The sequence below is a fragment of the Manis pentadactyla genome, chromosome 15 (genome assembly GCF_030020395.1).
Source record: "Manis pentadactyla isolate mManPen7 chromosome 15, mManPen7.hap1, whole genome shotgun sequence".
Taxonomy (NCBI): domain Eukaryota; kingdom Metazoa; phylum Chordata; class Mammalia; order Pholidota; family Manidae; genus Manis; species Manis pentadactyla.
Window position 1 is genome coordinate 2,058,771 of NC_080033.1, and position 19,488 is coordinate 2,078,258.

The 19,488-nt window shown below is 55.8% G+C and overlaps 2 protein-coding genes across 3 annotated transcripts in view; both read left to right on the forward strand.

Annotated features, from left to right (window-relative positions):
* On the forward strand, positions 1-8,611 carry KPTN (kaptin, actin binding protein). Its single transcript, XM_036885467.2, has 12 exons — positions 1-275; positions 622-704; positions 807-891; positions 974-1,028; positions 2,219-2,294; positions 2,409-2,482; positions 2,729-2,838; positions 2,912-2,989; positions 3,661-3,736; positions 4,535-4,670; positions 4,755-4,937; positions 6,619-8,611. The coding sequence occupies exons 1-12, from the start codon at positions 50-52 to the stop codon at positions 6,709-6,711; spliced, it is 1,275 nt and encodes a 424-aa protein (XP_036741362.2). The 5' UTR covers positions 1-49; the 3' UTR covers positions 6,712-8,611.
* Positions 8,612-9,053: 442 nt separating this feature from the next.
* Positions 9,054-19,488, forward strand: part of SLC8A2 (solute carrier family 8 member A2) — a 28,713-nt gene continuing 18,278 nt past the window's right edge. Inside the window, exons 1-3 of one of the 2 annotated variants that reach the window (XM_036885633.2) lie at positions 9,054-9,296; positions 13,350-14,040; positions 18,386-19,065. In XM_036885633.2, coding sequence (XP_036741528.2) covers positions 13,366-14,040; positions 18,386-19,065 — 1,355 coding nt within the window. In that variant the 5' untranslated portion in view covers positions 9,054-9,296; positions 13,350-13,365. The remainder of the gene's footprint in view (positions 9,297-13,349; positions 14,041-18,385; positions 19,066-19,488) is intronic. The other variant, XM_036885634.2, reaches the window with a different exon arrangement.

Here is a 19,488-nt window from a genome sequence, read left to right on the forward strand (position 1 = left end):
AGGAGGGAGGGCTACCGTGGGGGCTGTCAGGGGTAAGTGGTTGAGGGCCATGATGGGCGAAGCGGCCGTGGCCGCGGGACCTTGTCCGCTACGTGAGGATAGCTTCACGCGCTTCTCGTCGCAGAGCAATGTCTACGGGCTGGCGGGAGGCGCGGACGGGCGCGGGGAGCTGCTGGCTGCCACCCTTAAAGGAAAGGTGCTGGGCTTCCGCTACCAAGACCTCCGACAGAAAATTCGGCCCGTGGCCAAGGAGCTGCAGTTCAACTACATTCCCGGTGCGTGGCGCCATAGGGCCGGGGCTGGGGGCCTGGATCATGGTGTTGACAAGGCTTTTCAGATTCTGAGCCAGGTCACCGTGGTGGGAGAATGGGATCAGCGTGATTGAAGGGGGTCAAGGCTGATAGGAAGCATTGGGTCAGAGGGTAGTGGTAATAGGGGCCTGGAAGTGGTTAGGGTTCAAGATTCCTCACACTCAGAGGTTAGGATCCCTCATATCATGGTGGTGAGGAGAACTCACTCTGCCCCAGAGGTCATGATAATTTCTGTGGTCAGAGATTACTGCGTCCTAGAGGCCAGGGGTCAGTCTGCCTGAAATGCAGACTTTCAATTGTCCCCTACCAGTGGATGCCGAGATCGTCTCCATTGACACCTTCAACAAGTCGCCCCCAAAGCGAGGCCTGGTTGTGGGGATCACATTCATCAAGGTACCCAGGTCCCCTCCTCTTAACAATGGTGGATCCCCCTGAGTCTGACCCAGATCCCTCTTGCTGCCCCCACTCTCCCCTGAGGCCAGTTTCCTACTCCAGGATTCAGGGGACAAGGGCAGCCCCTTCCTTAACATCTACTGTGACTATGAGCCTGGCTCTGAGTACAACCTGGACTCCATTGCCCGTAAGTGTGGCCTGGAGGGAAGGAGGGAGGGGAGGTGGGAGGTCAGGTACCCCATGCCCGTCTGCCTGTGCTCCTCCTACAGAGAGCTGCCTGAACCTAGAGCTCCAGTTCACCCCTTTCCAGCTGTGCCATGCAGAGTACGTAAGCCGCGGGTGTGATACAGTGGGGTGGAGGGGCCCTAGCAAATGCAATAGTAAACCTGCCCGTAGACAATCAGATTAGTTTTGTTTTTTAGAGCAGCTTGCATCTAAGGTGGCCCTTAATCAGACTGGCAGGTGGGCTGCCATTTTGTTATCCCTGAACTAAATAATCTGAATTAACTGACCACCTATGCTCTAGACATCTAGAATTCTCAGGTTCTAACACAGAACCTGAAATGGCAAAGTTTTCTAGAGTTGTAAACTCTTTTGAGATTCCAAGATTTGAAAGTTCTGCAGTTTGGTAATTCTGAGATTCTGTAATGATAAAGTTCTAACATCACAAGGAAATAGAATATAGACTCCCTGCAAATACCGAGGTTCTAGAATGTCAAAAGTATGAAAATTCCATTCTAGAGCTCTGAATTCCATTATTCTAGAACACCGATGGTCTAATACAGTGGTTGGCAAACTTCTTCTATTAAGGGCACAATGGTAAATATTAGGCTGTGAGGGCTAGACAGTATGTCACAACTGCTTAAGTCTGCCATTGTAGCAGGAAGGCAGCCTTACCTTGTATAAAAAATTGGGTGTGACTGTGTTCAATAAAACCTTACTGACAAAATCAAGCACTGGTTTGGATTTGGCCTATGGGTCATAATTTGCCAACGTCAGATCTAGTAAGTGAGAGTTATAGAGACTAATGTTCTGGAATCTAGGATTTGGATGTTCTACCATTTATGAGTCTGATTAACCAATTCTAGCAATTTCTAAAAGTTACAGTATTTTAGAGATGGGCAACAGAACTGATAGAACAGTGGGGTTCTAGATTAAAGAGGTTCTAATATTCTGAGGTTGTGCACCCCACTGTAGAGCTCCATGTTCCATTCCTGAATCTATATCCAGAATGAAGATTCTAGCAGGTGACGGCTCTAGAAACAGAAGGTTCTAGCATGCTGAGTTTCTGCCATCCTGAGACTGGAAAGTTCTACAGTTCCATGATTCTGAGATTCTCTGAGGACTAGTTTATACAAGCTGCATCCTGAGATTTTAGCCCTGGATCTGATGTCTGGAACCCAGAACATAGGGTTCTTGTGGGCAAGGGTTTGTGTGAGAAGAGGGCTTTAAAACACGTGGAGTCTACCACGCCCAGGTTCTGCCACCGGGGTTCTAGATTTCTCTGCTTTCAGGGTCCAGGTTGGGGATCAACTGGAGACTGTGTTTCTCTTGAGTGGGAATGACCCAGCCATTCATCTCTATAAGGAGGTGAGGCAGGAGGGGGCATGGAGGGCAGAGGAGTCACCGTGGGCTTGTGCTGGGGGGTGTGTGTGCAAGGCTAGTCACTGACTCCAAATGGGGTTTGGGTCTTGGTTTCCCCAGAATGAGGGGCTGCATCAGTTTGAAGAGCAGCCTGTGGAAAACCTCTTCCCAGAGCTCACAAACCTGACCAGTAGGTAGGTGAGCCTCTGAAAGAAGCCAGCGGGGACCAGGGCAAGTGGTCTCAGAAATCAGGGGGTAGGAACAGCCTCGAGGTCAGCAGGGATGGAGGTGACCTTGGGGAAATCGGGTGCTTACCTCAGAGAAGTCAGGCCCAGTGGGGTCCCAGGGCTACAGGGAGGGGTAGATTATTCTGGGGAGGTGGAATGTGGGGCTGGGACCTGGTGATGGCCCTCCGGGCCCTCTGTCTACCCACCCACCAGTGTCCTCTGGCTTGATGTCCACAACCTGCCTGGCACCTCGCGGCGACTTTCAGCTCTCGGCTGTCAGAGTGGTTATGTCCGTGTGGCCCACGTAGACCAGCTGAGTCGAGGTGATGGTTGGGGCTGGGACGGTGGGGACGGAGGGCCAGGGAACAAGGCCCTGAGTCCTTGCCCTCCACACAGAGGTTCTGCAAACGTGGACGGTCCTGCAGGATGGCCCCATCTCTCGAGTGATTGTGTTCAGCCTCGCGGCCCCTGAGGGTGAGCTCTGAGCAGTGGGGGGGCGACTCTGCAGGCTTGGCTTCCCCCCCAGATCTGTCCAGCCCCCCACCATCCCTCCATGTGTCCGGTCTGGCCCTTCCCTTCCCTCCCCTCCATGCACTCACGTCTCACTTCCAGCTAATTACCCTCTGGTCTAATCTCAGACCTTTACCCTGGAGTTGAACTGCTGCCTCCCCCCTGGTGGTCTAACCAGCACCCCTCACACTGTGACTTCCTCTGATCCCACTTTCTGGCCTCTTCGCTGTTGCTGTGATCTAACCCCAGGTTTCCCGCGTTGGCTCAACGCCATCCTGCCACCCAGGGTCTAACCCCTCTCCCCCCATTGTTCTCTCTGCTGGCATTGCCCTCAGCCTGACCTCTGCAGTCTGCCTTCCGTCCCTCTGGTTTGCTCTTCGCTTATATTCCTCCCACTGTGATTCATTCCCTGACACCCTCTCTGGTCTAGCCTCAGACCGTTTACGCTGCTGTCTTAACACCTGGCTCCTCCTCCTGGTGTCTGACCTCACTCATTCTCTCATGGTCTAACCTCTAACACCAGCTCTGTAGCACACCCTCAGGTACTTCTGAGGTGTCACCTGCATTCCTCCCACTGAAGGGGGGCATGAGGAGGACCCATCAGACCTAACGCCCCATGCATATCCCTCCTCCAGAGGCCAAGGACAGGCCCCAGCGGGAAGAGTACAGCGTGCTCGTGGCCAGCATGTTGGAGCCGGCAGTGGTGTATCGGTGAGGGGCCTGGGTGCAGCCCAACCGCATGCCTTTTGTGCGGAGGCCTGACCCTGTCATTCTCAACAGAAAGTCCCTGTGGGTGAGGTTGCTCAGGGCTGGGCAGGTAAAGGCATCCCCACCCCAGGGAGGGCCTGTGAGTGTTTGAGTCTAGAATTTATAGGGGAAATGCTGAGGCCCTGGGATGGGAACCAAGACGTCCACTCCCCCAGAGTAGGTGGACAAAGAGTGTTCACAGACATTTGACATCTGGCTGTGTGTGCGAGAGTTTCCTGATTGGTAGTATTTGCCGATTCCTGTGGTGTAAATACTCCCCCCGTGGTGGATCTTCAGCCACCAGCATGATGCCAACCAGTTGGAAAACTTTTGGGGAATTTTCCAGTTGCCTCCTGTGAGCTAGTACGAGCCAGCAGTGGCACACCCGGTCGGCAGTGAATATGTCCAAGTTAGGACCAAGCCCTCCCCACTCTGTGGGGGCAGCACGGGTGTCCATGCTGGGAAGAAGATGTCACCAGAAGGAATAAAGTGGGTTTCCATTTGGGAGCAAGACCATCCCGCCTCCAGGGGACAGCGCGGTGTCAGATTGCCGAGTAGTGGGCTGACAACCTAAGCGATTTCAGTTCCCCTTGGTGGCCCTGGAGATGTCCAGATTGGAGACGAGGGCACCCAGGCTCCAGGAGGAACAGCGTGTGCAGGCCCTCGAAGGGCAGGAGTCTGGGCACCCGGCCCAGGTCTGGCACTAAGTGTGGCAGGCCTGCGGTCTAACTTCGGGCCCCCCACCGTGTTCGGAACCCGCAGGGACCTGTTGCACCAGGGCCTTGATGATCAGCTTCTCCTGCCCGGCAGTGACCAGTTTGACAGCGTCCTCTGTGGCCTGGTCACTGACGTAGATTTGGATGGGCGGCCGGAAGTCCTGGTGGCCACCTATGGACAGGTGGGACCTGAGGGGTGGGGCTGCCACCTGCCATCTCCTCCCCTGCTCCCCTCCCGCCGTGTGACCCCGGCGCTCCCCCCGCAGGAGCTGCTCTGCTACAAGTACTGCAGGCCACGGTCCGGGGGCCCCGAGGCCGAGAGCGGATTCCACCTGTTGTGGCAGAGGAGCTTCTCCAGCCCGCTGCTGGCCCTGGCACACGTGGACCTGACTGGGGACGGGCTGCGGGAGCTCGCTGTGGTCTCCCTGAAGGGCGTGCACATCCTGCAGGTAACGGGGCTGCACCCTGAGGTGGGGGTTCTGCACACCTGCTTTCCTGAGGACTTGTTCTCACAGGGACAAGTAAGGGGGAGGGAGAAGCCATGCGAGAAGGCGGATTCGAGGGCCGTGGGCCCTCAGCCCGGTGCCCTGGGGAGCTCCGGAGCCTGAGCCCACCTTGGGGCTCCAGGGAAAGGGAGGTTTCAAGGACAGCTCCCAGGAGGAGGGGCAGCAGGGGGCACTCACAGCTGGGAGGGGGTTGCAATGGCAGCATCCGTCACCCCCGGCCCCCTGGCCACCCTCTGTCTCCCTAACTTCCATCCTTCATTCCTCATACTTTGACTCTGTCTCTTCACTGTGGCCTAGCCCGGATTGCCCCCTGGGATCTAACCTTTTTCCTTCCGCTGTGGTCTAACCTCTGCCCTCCTTACTGCAGCCACTCTCTCCTATCTGTGTAACTGGCTTCACTCTGGCTGCGGCCTAGCCTCCAAATTGCCGTTGAGTTCTGACTTCCCAGTCACACTTCCCACCCTCCCCTGCGGTCTAACCTCCAGCCTCTCCACAGCCAGTTTCCTGCTTCCCACTGTGGTCTAACCTTGCACCCTCCCCCTTTGGTCTAACCTTTGAACTTTCTACTATAGTCTGATGTCCAGCATTCTGCTGTGCTTTGACCTCTGACCCTCCCATAGCAGGCTGACTGCCATTGTCCCTGTTACAATCTAATGTCCAGCTATTCTGGTGGCCCAAGGGACCCTCCATTGCAGTTGAACCTTCAACTGACAGAGTCTAACCTCTGCCCTTTTCCCTGTGCGTGCCTTTGTTTCCTCATCTGCTGTTCGCTTTCTCCTTCCCCCCAGTCTGACTCCAGGGTCCTTTGCTGTGTAGTCTAACCTGGGTTCTTTGTACTGGAGTCTAACCTTACTGCCTCCTCTGCGGTCTCTGCTCGGGCCTTTTCCTACGGGCTGTTCCCCAGTGGAAGGGTCTAGGTTAGACCTGAGGAGAAAGATAGAGGTTGCACCCAGTGCAGAGGTCTGAGGTTAGAACCTAATGGGAAGGGTATCGGTTAGACCCCAGCGGGAAGCACAAAGTTAGACCCCAGCGGAAGCGGCTGTGCTCCAACTGTGGGGGAAAGGACTTGCCTTTACGGTGGCCTGACCATCGCATCATCCCTCACTGTGGGCTCTCAGGCCATCCTACTGTGATCTCCTCCGTGCCCCTTCTCTTAGGGTCTAACCTCAGGCCCTCCGGCAGGGTCTGACTGTGGCCCTGGTGTGGTGACGTGTTCTCTCTCTTCACTTGGTTTGCTCCTCTTCTGCTGTGTTAGCCTGTCCTCTTCTGCCAGGCGCTCAGCTTTGTCTCCATCACTGGAGTCTAACCTTAGTCTCTGTCCGGTAGCCAAATCTCACTCCCATATACTGCAGTTTCTATCATATTTTGACCTGTTGCTTCCACCAGATTCTAACCTCGGACCCATACATTTGGGTCTAGGCTTTGTTCTTCCTACGGGAAATTCACTGACAAGCTTTCCCCGGGATCTCACCTTCACCTCATCACATAGACCCATTCCCACCCCACACACTGTGGCCAGGCTCCGGGCCTTTGGTTTTGTCTAACTCCAGACGGTGCCTTGTGGTCTAACCTGCACCCCTTCTGCTCTGTCTTAGCCCTGCCCTCCTCCTCTCGTTCCCCACAGCACAGCCTGATCCAGGCCTCAGAGCTGGTCCTGACCCGGCTTCAGCATCTAGTGGAGCAGAGGAGACGTCAGCCACAAAGACTGGGGGACTGAGGGGGTCCAGGGCCTGCTGAGACCCCAGCCTCCTGAGCGCCCAGGCCTGGGGGCAGTTCACTGGGGTAATCACCTCCACCATTTATGGTGGGGGAGCATCCTGAGGAGGGGATGGTCTCCCCAGATCCCACAGGGGGATGGAGCTGCGAGTTCCTACTGCGGCTCTGCCCCAGTGTGCCCTGTAGCCCCTTTCTGTGCCTCAGTGTCCCCCGTTGAAAATGGGATGGTCTCACCCAACCCCCTTCCCATTCCCCACGAGAACTGGTCAACCAACAAGTATGTATAAGTCAGAAGAAAGAACTGGACTTTCAGTCGTCTTCATTCTTTTGTCCAACAAGCATTAAATGAGCGTCTGCTGCCTGCCAGGCTGTGTTGGATGCTGCCTCCACCCAGAAGCGTGGAAGGAGGAGGATATGGGGAGAAGATACAAAGTTGGACCCAGAAGCAGGCCTAAGGAGAGATGGTGGTGTAGACCTCAGAGGAAGGAAATCCAGTGAGTTAGGCCCTAGCAGAGAAGCTGATGCTAAAGCGCACAGAAAAGACTAGAATATCAGGACAGAGGGTAAACCCCAGTGGAAAGCTCTGCATCTGAGCTTAGGTCCCAGTGGGAAGATAAGGAAACTGAGCCTCAAAAGAAAGGACATGGGTGAAAGGACTGCTCTGGTCAAATTGCAGCAGAGGGTCTGAGGCTAGACCCCCAGTGAGTAATGCTGAGGTCAGACCCTAATAAAAATTACCGTGGTTAGACCCTGTGCCAAGGGCCAAGGTTAGACCCCTCGCAGAAAGTAATTGAGTTTAGATCACAGATGGGGAGCGCTGAGGTGGGACCCGGGCAGAGAGCACCCAGGATATTCCATGCTGGAAAGGACTAAGGTTAGACCTCATTGAAAAGCCGAGGGGCTTGGGGGACCAGGGAGCCGGGCACAGGCTGATTTCCCTAGCCCGTGGCCGTAGCAGCTGCCCCCTTCTGTGGCCCATTCCATGGCAGCAGGAGAAGGAATCAGGGGCCTACATGGCAGGGACTAGAGGAGGGCAGGGCTGCCAGAAGAAATCTTGCCCTCCCCCATCACAGACCAGGAATAGAATCCGGGTCAGGAGGGCTGGGGAGTAATTCTTGAGTGGGATCCAGGCTGGTGGGGAGAGTGGGCTCCTTCCTCCCCGGGGCAGGAGTTGAGGGGAGCTCCTGCTTCCTGGGCGAGAGGGGCAGGAACCGCAGTCATTCCGGCCGCCCGTCCACCTCCTGCTACGGATGTCCCCTCATTCATCTGACCACCTGTGCTGACCAAGTGGTAAAGACCAAGGTGCCAGCTCTCCGCAGTGGGTTTTTAGGAAGTAGGGGCTCACGGATTCTTGTCCACACGTCTTCATCTCTGTCTCCCAGAACTTGAGCCCGAGCGTGGGAAATGGCAGGGAGCTGGACCTGCTCCCTTCTCCTGGCAGCAGGCCCAAGGGTGTCCAGCCAGGACTGGCGGTGGGCACTGGCAGGGGCCCCTCCCTCCTGCTGCCTGCCTGCTGGGTGGGAGTGGGATCCTGGGGCGGGATTTGGGGTAAGTTGAGTTAGGGATGGTGCTGGTCTGTGAAGCGTGTATGCATGATGTATCCATTTCAGGGCTTGTGAGTGTGTGTCTCCAAGCCTGGGCCACCCTCCTGGCCCTTCGCGGTACATCTCCTGCCCCCTTGCCAGCTCCTCAGCAGGGACAGTGTGCTGTGTAGCGGTTCAGGGGGTAGAGCCTGGAGCCACGCTTTGCCACTGTGTGCCTCGGTTTTCCCATTTATACAATGTCGCTAATAGCACCTATGTCACACGGTGGTTAGGAGGGTTGTGTCGGTGCACAAATTTGTAACAATGTCTGGCACATGGTAAGGGACCGAATGAATGGTAACTTGTTATTATTATTAATGGGTGGCCTTGTGGTTGTTTCTGGCTTGCTTTGTGAGTTGATGTCTGCAGGCACAGCATGTCTATTTGGATCTGACTCTGGCCAAACATTCTTGCCCTCCCCCCAGTTCTGTGAGCCTGTAACTATTTGTAGCTGTTTTTGCCTCTTTGGCCCTTGTATGGATCAGAGACTGTGCCTTATGTTGGGGAGGGAGGTGCAGGATGCCTCTGGTTGACCCCCACATCCTCCCAAAACACACACACACACACAAAACACACACACCCCACCTTCCGCCGCTGTCCCCGGCCCGTGGTGCTGAACCCGGAGGGTGGGTGGGCGGCTTGGGCTGCCTCCCCCGCCCGCGCTCTTTCCCCGGGCCCCTCCCCAGCCGCCTCCGCCTCCCACGCCCGCCCCCCTCTCCCCGCCTCCGCCCCTCCCCTCGCCGGCTCCGCCTCCTCCGCTCGGCTCGCTCCCCTGTCCCGCCTCCCTCTCCCAGACTCCCCCTCCCCCGTGTCCCTCTCCCCATTCCTCCCCTCCCTTCATCCCCTCTCCCCTCCTCCCTGGCTCTTCCCCTCAGTCTCCTGCTTCCCCCTTCTCTCTGCCTCTTTATCCCTCTGTCCCTCTCTCTCTCTTTCCCCGTCGGGCGGAGTCGCCCACCACTGCCAGCCCAGTGCCCGGGGACCTACTCCAGGCTGTAAGCTGCAGGTAAGAGGCCCCTCTTAGGCTGAGCGTGGGGGAAGGATGGTGTTAGCCCAGGCAGGTGGGAGGGGGGCACTTGAATAACCGGGAGCCGCCTTTTCTTGAGCTCGTTTATGGGGGGCAGAGGGCTGCATATCCCGGGTGCAGATACCAGGGCCCTTCCATGGAGTGGGGACGCCACCGGCAGCCAATACCCTCAGCCCCTCTTGCACCCCAGGGAGCACGGTGAGCTGGGGAGAGGGTGTCTCCTGGGCGCGGAGGGGGCGAGAACACCCCACCCCTTCTCGGGCAGCCCCCCTTGTGTTCTCCACCTCCGCCCCCGCCTTCCTGTCTCCACCTCTCTTAGGGGTCTCTGTCCTGCAGAGTCGGGCTGCCTCGCCAAGCCCCTTTGCCTGTATGCCTGTCTCTGTCAGTCTCTCACTCTTCTCTCTGTCTCTGTTCTCTCTGTGTGCCTGGGTCTGTTCTGTGCCTTTGCAGGGCTCAGTCTCTGAGTCTTTGGTTTCTCTCTGCCTTCCCCTTTCGCCATCTCTGTCTCTGTCTGTCTCTCCAGCCCCGGGTGTCTTCCTCTGTCTCCCCTGCCTCTTCTCTCTCATCTCCGTCTCTGTCTCCAGTATCTGGTCTCTGCCTCTCTCTCCTCTTGCCCCTGGTAGCCAGTTAACTCTCCTCCTACACACCTTTGTCTCCACCCCCAGCAGGGGGAGACCTGGAGGAAGACCCCATCCACAGAGTGGGCTCCCCGAGAAGGCACGGAATCCCCCAAACTCCCTTCTTGAGCTGAGCTTTCTCCCACCCTCCCTGTTGGCATCTGCCCCATCCCTCCCTGAGGACAGAGCTTCTCTCCCCTGCCTCAGTCCTGGCTTTCTGAAGCCAGTCCTTCTCATAGTTTAACCTGCCCCCTGTGTGGTGGAGCATGCCCCAGTCCTTTCGTCAGTCGCATCTCCCCAGTCCTCTTATGTAGACTGGACCAGTCTTCCCTGCAGTCTCACTTCCATACCTCTTTTGCCATTTGTCCACTCCTTGACTCATTCATTCTTTTGACAATCACTGAGCACCTTTCCTACTCCGGGCACAGCACTAGGACCGGGCTGGGCCATGCTAGCCCCTCCTGCAGGCTTGCCTCCATCGCTGTCTTGGTGTGCGAGCCTCAGACCGGTCTCTCAGTGGGGTTGCATCTCAGAGCTTCACCACCCCTTGGCTCTGAGCTGGCCAATGTATCCTCTCCTTCCTGGAGGGAAGTGGGCCCTAGAGAAGGTGGGAGAGAGTGACAAGGGCAGAGGTGTGAGCCTGCTATGCTGGGTCCGCAGGTGCCTACGTGCAGCTCCAGATGGGATAACAAGACAGCCAGCTTAGGAGTCCCACGCGGGGGGTCTCCACCCCTGCTCAGCCCCCGACTGCAGGGCTCTGCCAAGCTCTTTCCCTCTCCAGACCTCAGTTTACCCATCAGTGTACCCTAGGACTGAGCACCGAGAACGTGTGTGCGTCCCCAGGCTGGGACACTGCGAGGTGGTAGGGGCAACCTGGCTCACCGTGGAGCAGTGAGTGTGTCTGTTTCGAAGCCCACGCCCCCACCATGCAGATGCCCCCCAGGGACAGTGGGCACCCCCTACCCCTGCCGCGAGCACAGTCAGGAACCACCCTCCTCCTGACACTGCGAGGGACTCGGGGAGGGAGCCCCATCTGGCATGCCAGACTGGACCTCCCCCGCCACAGGCTGGCAGGCCCACTCTCTGCGTGAGGTCTCCGAGGCTCCAAGAGGCAGAACTGGGGCGCTCACCGCTGACCCAGCTGGCCACTGGCCCACAAGGGTGGGCAGAGATGGCTCCGGGAGGCAGTGCCGGCCGTCTGCCCTCCCAGCGTCCACCCTGGCCTCAACCCGATCCTTTGGCCCCTGGATCCTAAACCCAGATCAGGTTGCAGAGCTGCTGGAGGGCCGCTTGCCGAAGCAGGAGCCCCGAGCAGAGGGCGGCTGGTCGTCCCCAGTGACAGGGCTCAGACTTCTCCGTTGCTTATTTCACAAATATTTATCCAGTGCTTTCTCTCCCTGACCCCTCCTCCCCTAAGGCCTCTGTGAAAGCCAGGTTTTACAGGAAAACAGATTGAGCCAAGCTGCCTTGCCCGTCCCCTGGGCGAGGAGGGCAGGCAGGAGAGCACCCATGGGCTGACCCCGGTCTCCCTTTGGGACTGCAGTGGGAGGGACAGGTGGTTAGACCAGGGAGGACTTCCCAGGCCGCAGCCCTTCCACCCGAGAGGCGTCAGATGCTTTGGATGAATTCCTGACTCCCAGGTGGCTCTCCTTTCCCCTGAAAGCTGCCGAGGAGGGAGGGAGAGGAGAGCACGAGTCTTTGCTTTGGATCCTGGTGGGTTTGTAATTATGCCTAAGTCGTTGCTAATTAGGGGGCTGCTAATTAGACGTATCATTAGGGGCCTTGCGGAGGGGGTTAATTGTGCTGTGGCCCTTTAAGAATCACCCCTCTCCCCCCGCCTACGCACACACACACTCACACACTCCTTCTTGGGGAAGTTCTGCCAACATTCTGCCTCCCTCCCCCGGAAGAGCCAGCTCCCAACCCTGAGGACGTGGGTGTGTGAGGGCACGGCTGCGGGTTAGACTCTGAGAAGCACTTTATGGACAGAAATGGGAGTTACGGGAGAATAAGCTGGTGGCCAAGAGGGGTCAGGGAGGGTGCGGCTGGGAGGCCCACTCACTTCCTCTCTCAGTCCCTTTTTCATAGGCTACTGGGTTACCGTGGCAGCACAAGGGTGGGTCAGAGGCACCAGCAGTGAGGACCCCTGGGAGAAACCGAGAGCCTCCGACTTGGTGCCAGGGGGCTTTGGGCGACTACCGAACCTTCCTGAGCCCTGGTTCTCTCATCTGTGACGTGGCTGGGGGTCACAGTGGATGGTGTCATCTTGAATAGAGTCATGGGTCAGGGAGGGTGGCCTCGGAGTGAGACCTGAAGGAGGAGAGGGGGTGGCCGTCGGGGGAAGAGTGTCCCAAGAAGAGGGAGCAACAGGTGCGAAACCCGGAAGCAGCAACTTGTGTGTGTGTGAGAAACAGCAAGGAGGTGGTGAGTGGGGGCTGGGAAGGCAGGGGGAGGGCGCAGGGACGAGCCCAGAGAGGGAAGGAGGGGCCAGGCGGGTGCAGGACTGAGCCAGGGAGAGGACTTTGGTGCTCTGAGTAAGACAGGGACATAGCCACTCAAACCCAAGACCAGAGGCTGAAAGATACGTATTGAAACAGTAGAGACCCACACACCCACCCCTGGGGCAAAAATTCCAACACAGGGACTTGTAATGTCACAGCTGCTAAGGAACTGTGCTCCTCACAGAGACCTGGGGATACTGGAAAGGCATAAGATACCCGCCACCATTGCAGGGAAGACCCCCCCCCCACCAGCTCTGCCTGAGACAGACAGACACCCCAGCACGTGCCACTAACCAAATCCCAAGAAGGAGCCCACTGAGGGCCGTGTTGGAACCGTAAGAGTCACCTAATGAATTTAAGGCCCCTGGCCCCTTGCCTCGCCCCCTAAGTCATTCAGCCTGTGCTCTCTGGGCCTGGCATCATGCACCCATTGTGCATCTGTGAGATTCACCTGTGGTGCTGGTGTGTGGCTGGCCCACTCCTTTTCAGTGCTGTGTACTATTCTGTGCTGTGGCTACTCCACTGTTAGGCATCCGGGTTCTTTTGAGATGAGAGCTGTTAGAAGTAAACCTGCTATGAACTTTCTAGTGTGTGTCTTTGAGTGGCTCTGTGACTTCTCTCTCGGGTTCATACCTGGGAGTGGAATGCTGGCTCCTAGGATGCATGATTATCAGCGGTAGTGGCTGGACCAGCTGACACCCCCACCAGCATGAGGGCCCTTCTGTTTTTCTCTCTGTGTGTCATTCTCTCCTGGTCTCTGCCTCTCTGTGTCCCTGTCTCTCTGTGCCTCCCTCAGTGTGCATCCTCCCTCTCTTAGTCCTTGGCTTCTTCCCCACCCCCAACAAGCCTTGACTCCCGTTGACAGAGAGGGGACTGCTCCCCTCACCCAGACTTCCTCCTCCCCACCCCCACAGGACCCCACCACCCTCCATGGCTCCCCTGGCCTTGGTGGGATTTGTGCTCCTCCTGGGGGCTCCCCCGTGCTCGGGGGCAGCCACTCCGACCCCCTCCCTGCCACCTCCCCCGACCAATGACAGTGATACCAGCACAGGGGGCTGCCAGGGCTCCAATCGCTGTCAGCCGGGGGTCCTGCTGCCCGTCTGGGAGCCCGACGACCCCTCACTGGGTGACAAGGCAGCCCGCGCCGTGGTGTACTTCGTGGCCATGGTCTACATGTTCCTGGGCGTGTCCATCATCGCCGACCGCTTCATGGCATCCATTGAGGTCATCACGTCGAAGGAGAAGGAGATCACCATCACCAAGGCCAATGGCGAGACCAGTGTGGGCACCGTCCGCATCTGGAATGAGACCGTGTCCAACCTCACGCTCATGGCCCTGGGCTCCTCGGCGCCTGAGATCCTGCTGTCTGTCATCGAGGTCTGCGGCCACAACTTCCAGGCGGGCGAGCTGGGCCCGGGCACCATCGTGGGCAGCGCTGCCTTCAACATGTTTGTGGTCATCGCCGTGTGCATCTACGTCATCCCAGCTGGTGAGAGCCGCAAGATCAAGCACCTAAGAGTCTTCTTCGTCACTGCCTCTTGGAGTATCTTTGCCTATGTATGGCTTTATCTCATTCTTGCTGTCTTTTCCCCGGGTGTGGTCCAGGTGAGCAAGGTCCCAGGGACACCTGGGTGCATGTATGTCTGCAAAATCCAGAGGGGTGGTTCCCTGGGCTTGCAGAATCGATTCGTGTATTTGCAGAAATGCATGCTCACATCTGAGAGGGCTACCAGGTGTGGTGGTGCAGGTCACGCATTGCTCTGGGGTACTGGGCTGGAGGGGGCAAGTTGGGGCTGGAGGCCAGAGGATGCTCCTGAGCCATTTCTGGATGGCTCTGCAGGTCCTAGAAAGGGCTCACCTGCCCACAGGGGGAGTGCCATTTTGCAATTTACCTATCAAGACAGGGCCCATTAGCTCTCACAAGGGTGCCATATGCACCAACACAGTCCCTGTGATCTGTGTGATGCATCCTGCAGTTCAGTCTAGCCAGGTATTTGCCAGATATGTCTACATGTTTTCCTATGCACCCTGCCTTTTACATAATTTATTCCTGCTTTTGCAATAAGACATCCCCCATCTGTATAATTCATGCTACAGTTGCATAATCCAGCCTTGTGTTTTCTGACAGTGCTCACTGATTTGGGTAATTTGGTGCAATTTGCATAATTTACCCATGGACTTGCATAAATACATGCTCATCTCTGCATAATCTAGATCTCTATTTGCTAGATACGCAATCATGGTTTGCATAATTCATTCATTATTCCTAATTGATTTCTGATGTTAGGACAGTTTATGCCATTTCACTGTAACTTATATTCACATCCAACCAAAGTAGGTACAAGCCCAGTCCACTGCAAAGACCACTTTGCCTAATTTATTCCAACAGTGAAACAAAATTTAAACCCACAGTGGCATAATTTACACCCACACTCACATAATCATTTGCCTCCTATTTGTCCAGTGTCTTAACCTGCACATGGCTTCGCCTTCCTTTAAAACATTTGCCTAATTTATTTCCCACAGCCCCACAACTACCACGTACATTTATATAATTTATTTATGGGCCTGGCTTAATTCGTTCGTACACATGCATAATTTATTTGAGGCTTCCCAGGATTCCGTCACACACGTGTATAATCTATTTATGCGTATCTGTCAGGTTTTGATAGTTACAATTTCTTTCCAGGAAGGATCTGAAGTCAGAGGTATAAAAATCCTTTGCAGATGATAGAGAGGCAGAGCTGAGGGATCACAAACCATGGCGAACAAAGAGGGAGACGGTGGCACCAGCGGACGGGGATGTGAGAGGGGGAGAGGCCGCCACTGCCTCTGCCTCAGGACTGAAACGCAGTTCCCAGGCTGCCACGACAAAAAGTACAGAATAACGCAGCACCCACTTCTCAGGCGCTATTAAAAAGATGGTATCCTGGCTTAGGTTTCTAAAATGGTCTTTAATGAGGATTTACACCAAAACTGTGAAAGGCATTTTAGACACCATGGGGAAGAGGTGGGGCAGCAATGGGGGTGGAGGAGAGGTGTCCCCCTGAGAAGGAGCTGACTCAGACAAAGGGAACAGAGGGTGTACATCACCCCAGCTCTGGGCAGGGAAGCAGCCACGGAAGATCCCTTCGGGAGTAACATGGAGGCTGGAATTATGGGAAATTCTCATGAAATAACCAAAAGACTGGCATGTGCTAAAGAGGATGCCAGTTCTTCCCAGATGCGGTGACCTGGGGCAGTGAGATCAGTCCGGCTCTGGATTTTCTCCAGGAGTGCTGTGTGACCTCAGGTGAAGCCTGTACCCTCTCTGGGCCTCAGTTTTCACATATGAACCATGGAAGGGGTGGGACTAGGCCATTAGTTCTTGACCTTCATACCCAATGCTCCCTTTTTCTAACATATTTTGGTGGATCCCCATTACTCACTGATGTGGAATTCTTAAATAATAGGAGAGAGGTCTTTTAGCCTCTTGAGTTTGATATGTGGACCGTGGAGCCAGAGGCCTGGTTTCAAATCCCACCTCTACTGCTTCCTAGATGTATGGCCTTGGGCAAGTTCCTTACTGGATCTGTGCCTCAGTTTCCCCACCTCTCATCCCAGGTGCCATCATAGGGCTGCGTGAGGATCAAGTAAGTTGCTATATGTGAAAAGGCCTAGAACAGCCATCCTGGAACAGAGCAGGTGCGAGCTGTTCTTCCCACTAAGGAACTTGCCAATGCTGTCGGCTTCCCAAGTCAGTATAATGCCCAAACCATGATATAAAGGAAAGTAATCACTATTCAAACATCTGCACTTGCACGTGTAAATGCTTCGGCGTGACTACCTTAAAAGTCATGACCAGGAAGTCTGATGCTGGCACCTACTTATGGTGAAGTTTGGGTTAAGAGACAGAAAAAGATCAGAGACCCTCCCATTCAAGGAGTTGAGCAGAGGAGCAGGTAGCCACGAGATTAAACATGATCGTGTTCAGTGTATATTCACCCATACAGGAAAATACTTCATATATACACAAAACAGTTGAGTTCTAGACTTCAATTATTATAAGAATGGTTTTCATGTATGTGAATGTCCAAAGGAAGGTATTGAAATCAGGCAGGATATGGGACGATTCTGCCTTGCGTGGGACTCTCCTGTGAGTCTCTGTATGTCACCAAGGTGGGACCATAACCCCCTTCCCAGTTATGGTGGCAATCCATAAACACCCCTAGATTTGTGATACTGCCTCTTGGGGGCATACCTGGCCGCTGAGGCCTGAAGATCACTCACTGCCTTCTAGAGTGGTCAAGGCCATGTGCCCGTTGGCAGTGGGTACCCTGGAAGGAAGACGTGAATTTACTAGAATCACCATTTATTTACCTGCAGGGAGGAAAGCAAATCTTATGAATTTGAGATTGTCTTCTGATTGAGAGAGAATCCCTTTCAATATACATAGTGGCCAGAACACAAGGCAAGAGTTTGTTTTAGTTTGTGTGGAAAATTCAGCTTCATTTCACAACCTGCCTGGTGGCTTGGCCTGCTTTTACTATTTCCCAGTCCTGTCTTCTCTCTGAGCCCTCAGAAAACACAGCAACAAGGGAATGTGGCCATTGGACCTTAAAACCTGGTATTTTCCCTACCTCACTCATTGCAAAGATACCTCTGGGCCATCTGATTGTAAATACTCTCGAATCTGTTCTTCCTTGCCTTTAATGAAAAAGGTAACTTTTACTCTTTACGTGAATGTTTTCAAGGCAAACTGTCAAGTGTTGGATATTTCCTGTATGTGCCCAGGCCTGAGCCAGGCCATGGGCAAACTGAGTCCAGACCTCAATAAGCCCAAGATGATGGCACTACTGCTAACAGTAATGGTGATGTTAATTTCACGTTTTGAGTATTTCCTATGTATCAAACCAGCAATGCAAAGTGCTAGGATGCATAAGCTCATTCATTCTTGGGGATGTCCCCATTTTACAGACAAGGGGCTGGGCCAGGCAGCCCTCCTCTAGATCTAGGATCTGAACTTAGCATTGGCTTGTCTCTGTGGCGAGGGAGCATGTAAAGAGGGGAACTCATTTCATGAAGCTACGAGAAGAGCCAAACTTGGGCCTCCTTTAGAGTGACGGTCCTGTCCCTAAGGGCCAAACAAATTCTAAGGAAGGAGATTGTGGCAAGCCTGTATTCACTGGTGGTGGGGAATGGAGGGAGTTTGGGGAGGAGGGGAGGAGAGAGCGGACCCTGGACAATGGGTAGGATTTGGTGAAGAGGGGAAATGGGAGCGGGGAGAAAAAAGAACAGAGGGAAAGAGAGGCAGGAAGAGACACAGGCTCTGCCCTTTGACAGGGGCTGGCACCGCAGAGTGGGGACCCCTCTGTTGCTTAGTGGCGGCTGAGGATGTCTGGAGGCCTGGCATTTGGGCAGCTGGGCGTGGTTCTCACGTGTGAAAGGTGGATGGATGGACGAAAGAGGAGACCAGGAGACAGACAGAAGACAGACAGACATGGTGGGGGGTAAGGGCTGTGGAGAATCTCACAAGGAGATGGGTGTCTACAAAAGATATAAAAGGTCGTGGAGACAGGGAGATAGAGGCGACCAAAAAGAGAGAGAAGAAACCAATTGACATGGAATGAGGCAAATAGAGAAGGCAGCGACCTAGATAGAGAGACGGGCAGAGGCTGAGACGAACAGAGACGAGAGACAGAGAGACGGGGGAAAGGAGACAGGGAGAAATGGGATACAGGGGAAGAAGACAAGCCAGAGGCGGAATGGGGAGAAGGAGGCAGAAATGGGGAGAAGCAGAGACGAACAGAGACAGAGAGACGGGGAGGAGGTAGAGAAAGAGAGATGGAAAGGCAGGGATGACCCAACCGAAGGGCGAAACCGAGAGGGGCGGAGGCGGACGGAGACGGGCCGGCTGGCGGGGCGGGGCGAGCGCGCCCCCTGTTGACGCGGCGGGCCTGGCCCTGACCAGCGCGGCCGCCCGCAGGTGTGGGAGGCGCTGCTCACCCTCGTCTTCTTCCCGGTGTGCGTGGTGTTCGCCTGGATGGCCGACAAGCGGCTGCTCTTCTACAAGTACGTGTACAAGCGCTACCGCACGGACCCGCGCAGCGGCATCATCATCGGCGCGGAGGGCGACCCCCCAAAGAGCATCGAGCTGGACGGCACGTTTGTGGGCGCCGAGGTGCCGGGCGAAATGGCCGGCCTGGGCCCGGGCCCCGCCGAGGCCCGCGAGCTGGACGCCAGCCGCCGCGAGGTCATCCAGATCCTCAAGGACCTCAAGCAGAAGCACCCGGACAAGGACCTGGAGCAGCTGGTGGGCATCGCCAACTACTACGCGCTGCTGCACCAGCAGAAGAGCCGCGCCTTCTACCGCATCCAGGCCACACGGCTGATGACCGGCGCGGGCAACGTGCTGCGGCGACACGCGGTGGACGCCTCGCGCAGGGCGGCCCCGGCCGACGGCCCCGGCGACGACGAGGACGACGGCGCCAGCCGCATCTTCTTCGAGCCCAGCCTCTACCACTGCCTGGAGAACTGCGGCTCCGTGCTGCTCTCCGTCACCTGCCAAGGCGGCGAGGGCAACAGCACGTTCTACGTGGACTACCGCACGGAGGACGGCTCCGCCAAGGCCGGCTCCGACTACGAGTACAGGTAGGGCCCGCCTGGGGTGGCCCGGCACGGAGGGTTGGCCGTTCGCAGGGCGCAGGCTCCACCATCCCGCAGCGGAGTCTTCTGGCCGCCTTGGGCCCGCTCATCTTTACCTGGCTGTGGGCAGACCTGCAGCATTCATTCACGCACTCCGTCTCTCGCTCTCGGGAGCCCACTTTGTACCAGACATTGTTCTAGGCATCTGGCGCACACTGCTGGACAGACTGTCCACAGGCTGCCCCTCCCATGTTCATTATCTATCTGTGGGTCCTTGTGTTAATTGTCATAGCTCCATTATATGCATTATTACCTGGTGGAGCAAGAACCCCGACAGGCACATATCATTATACAGTAAGAATGTTTACCGCGCACCTATTATATGCAAGGGGTACACCTGGTGAACCAGACAGCTAAGGTCCCTGCCCT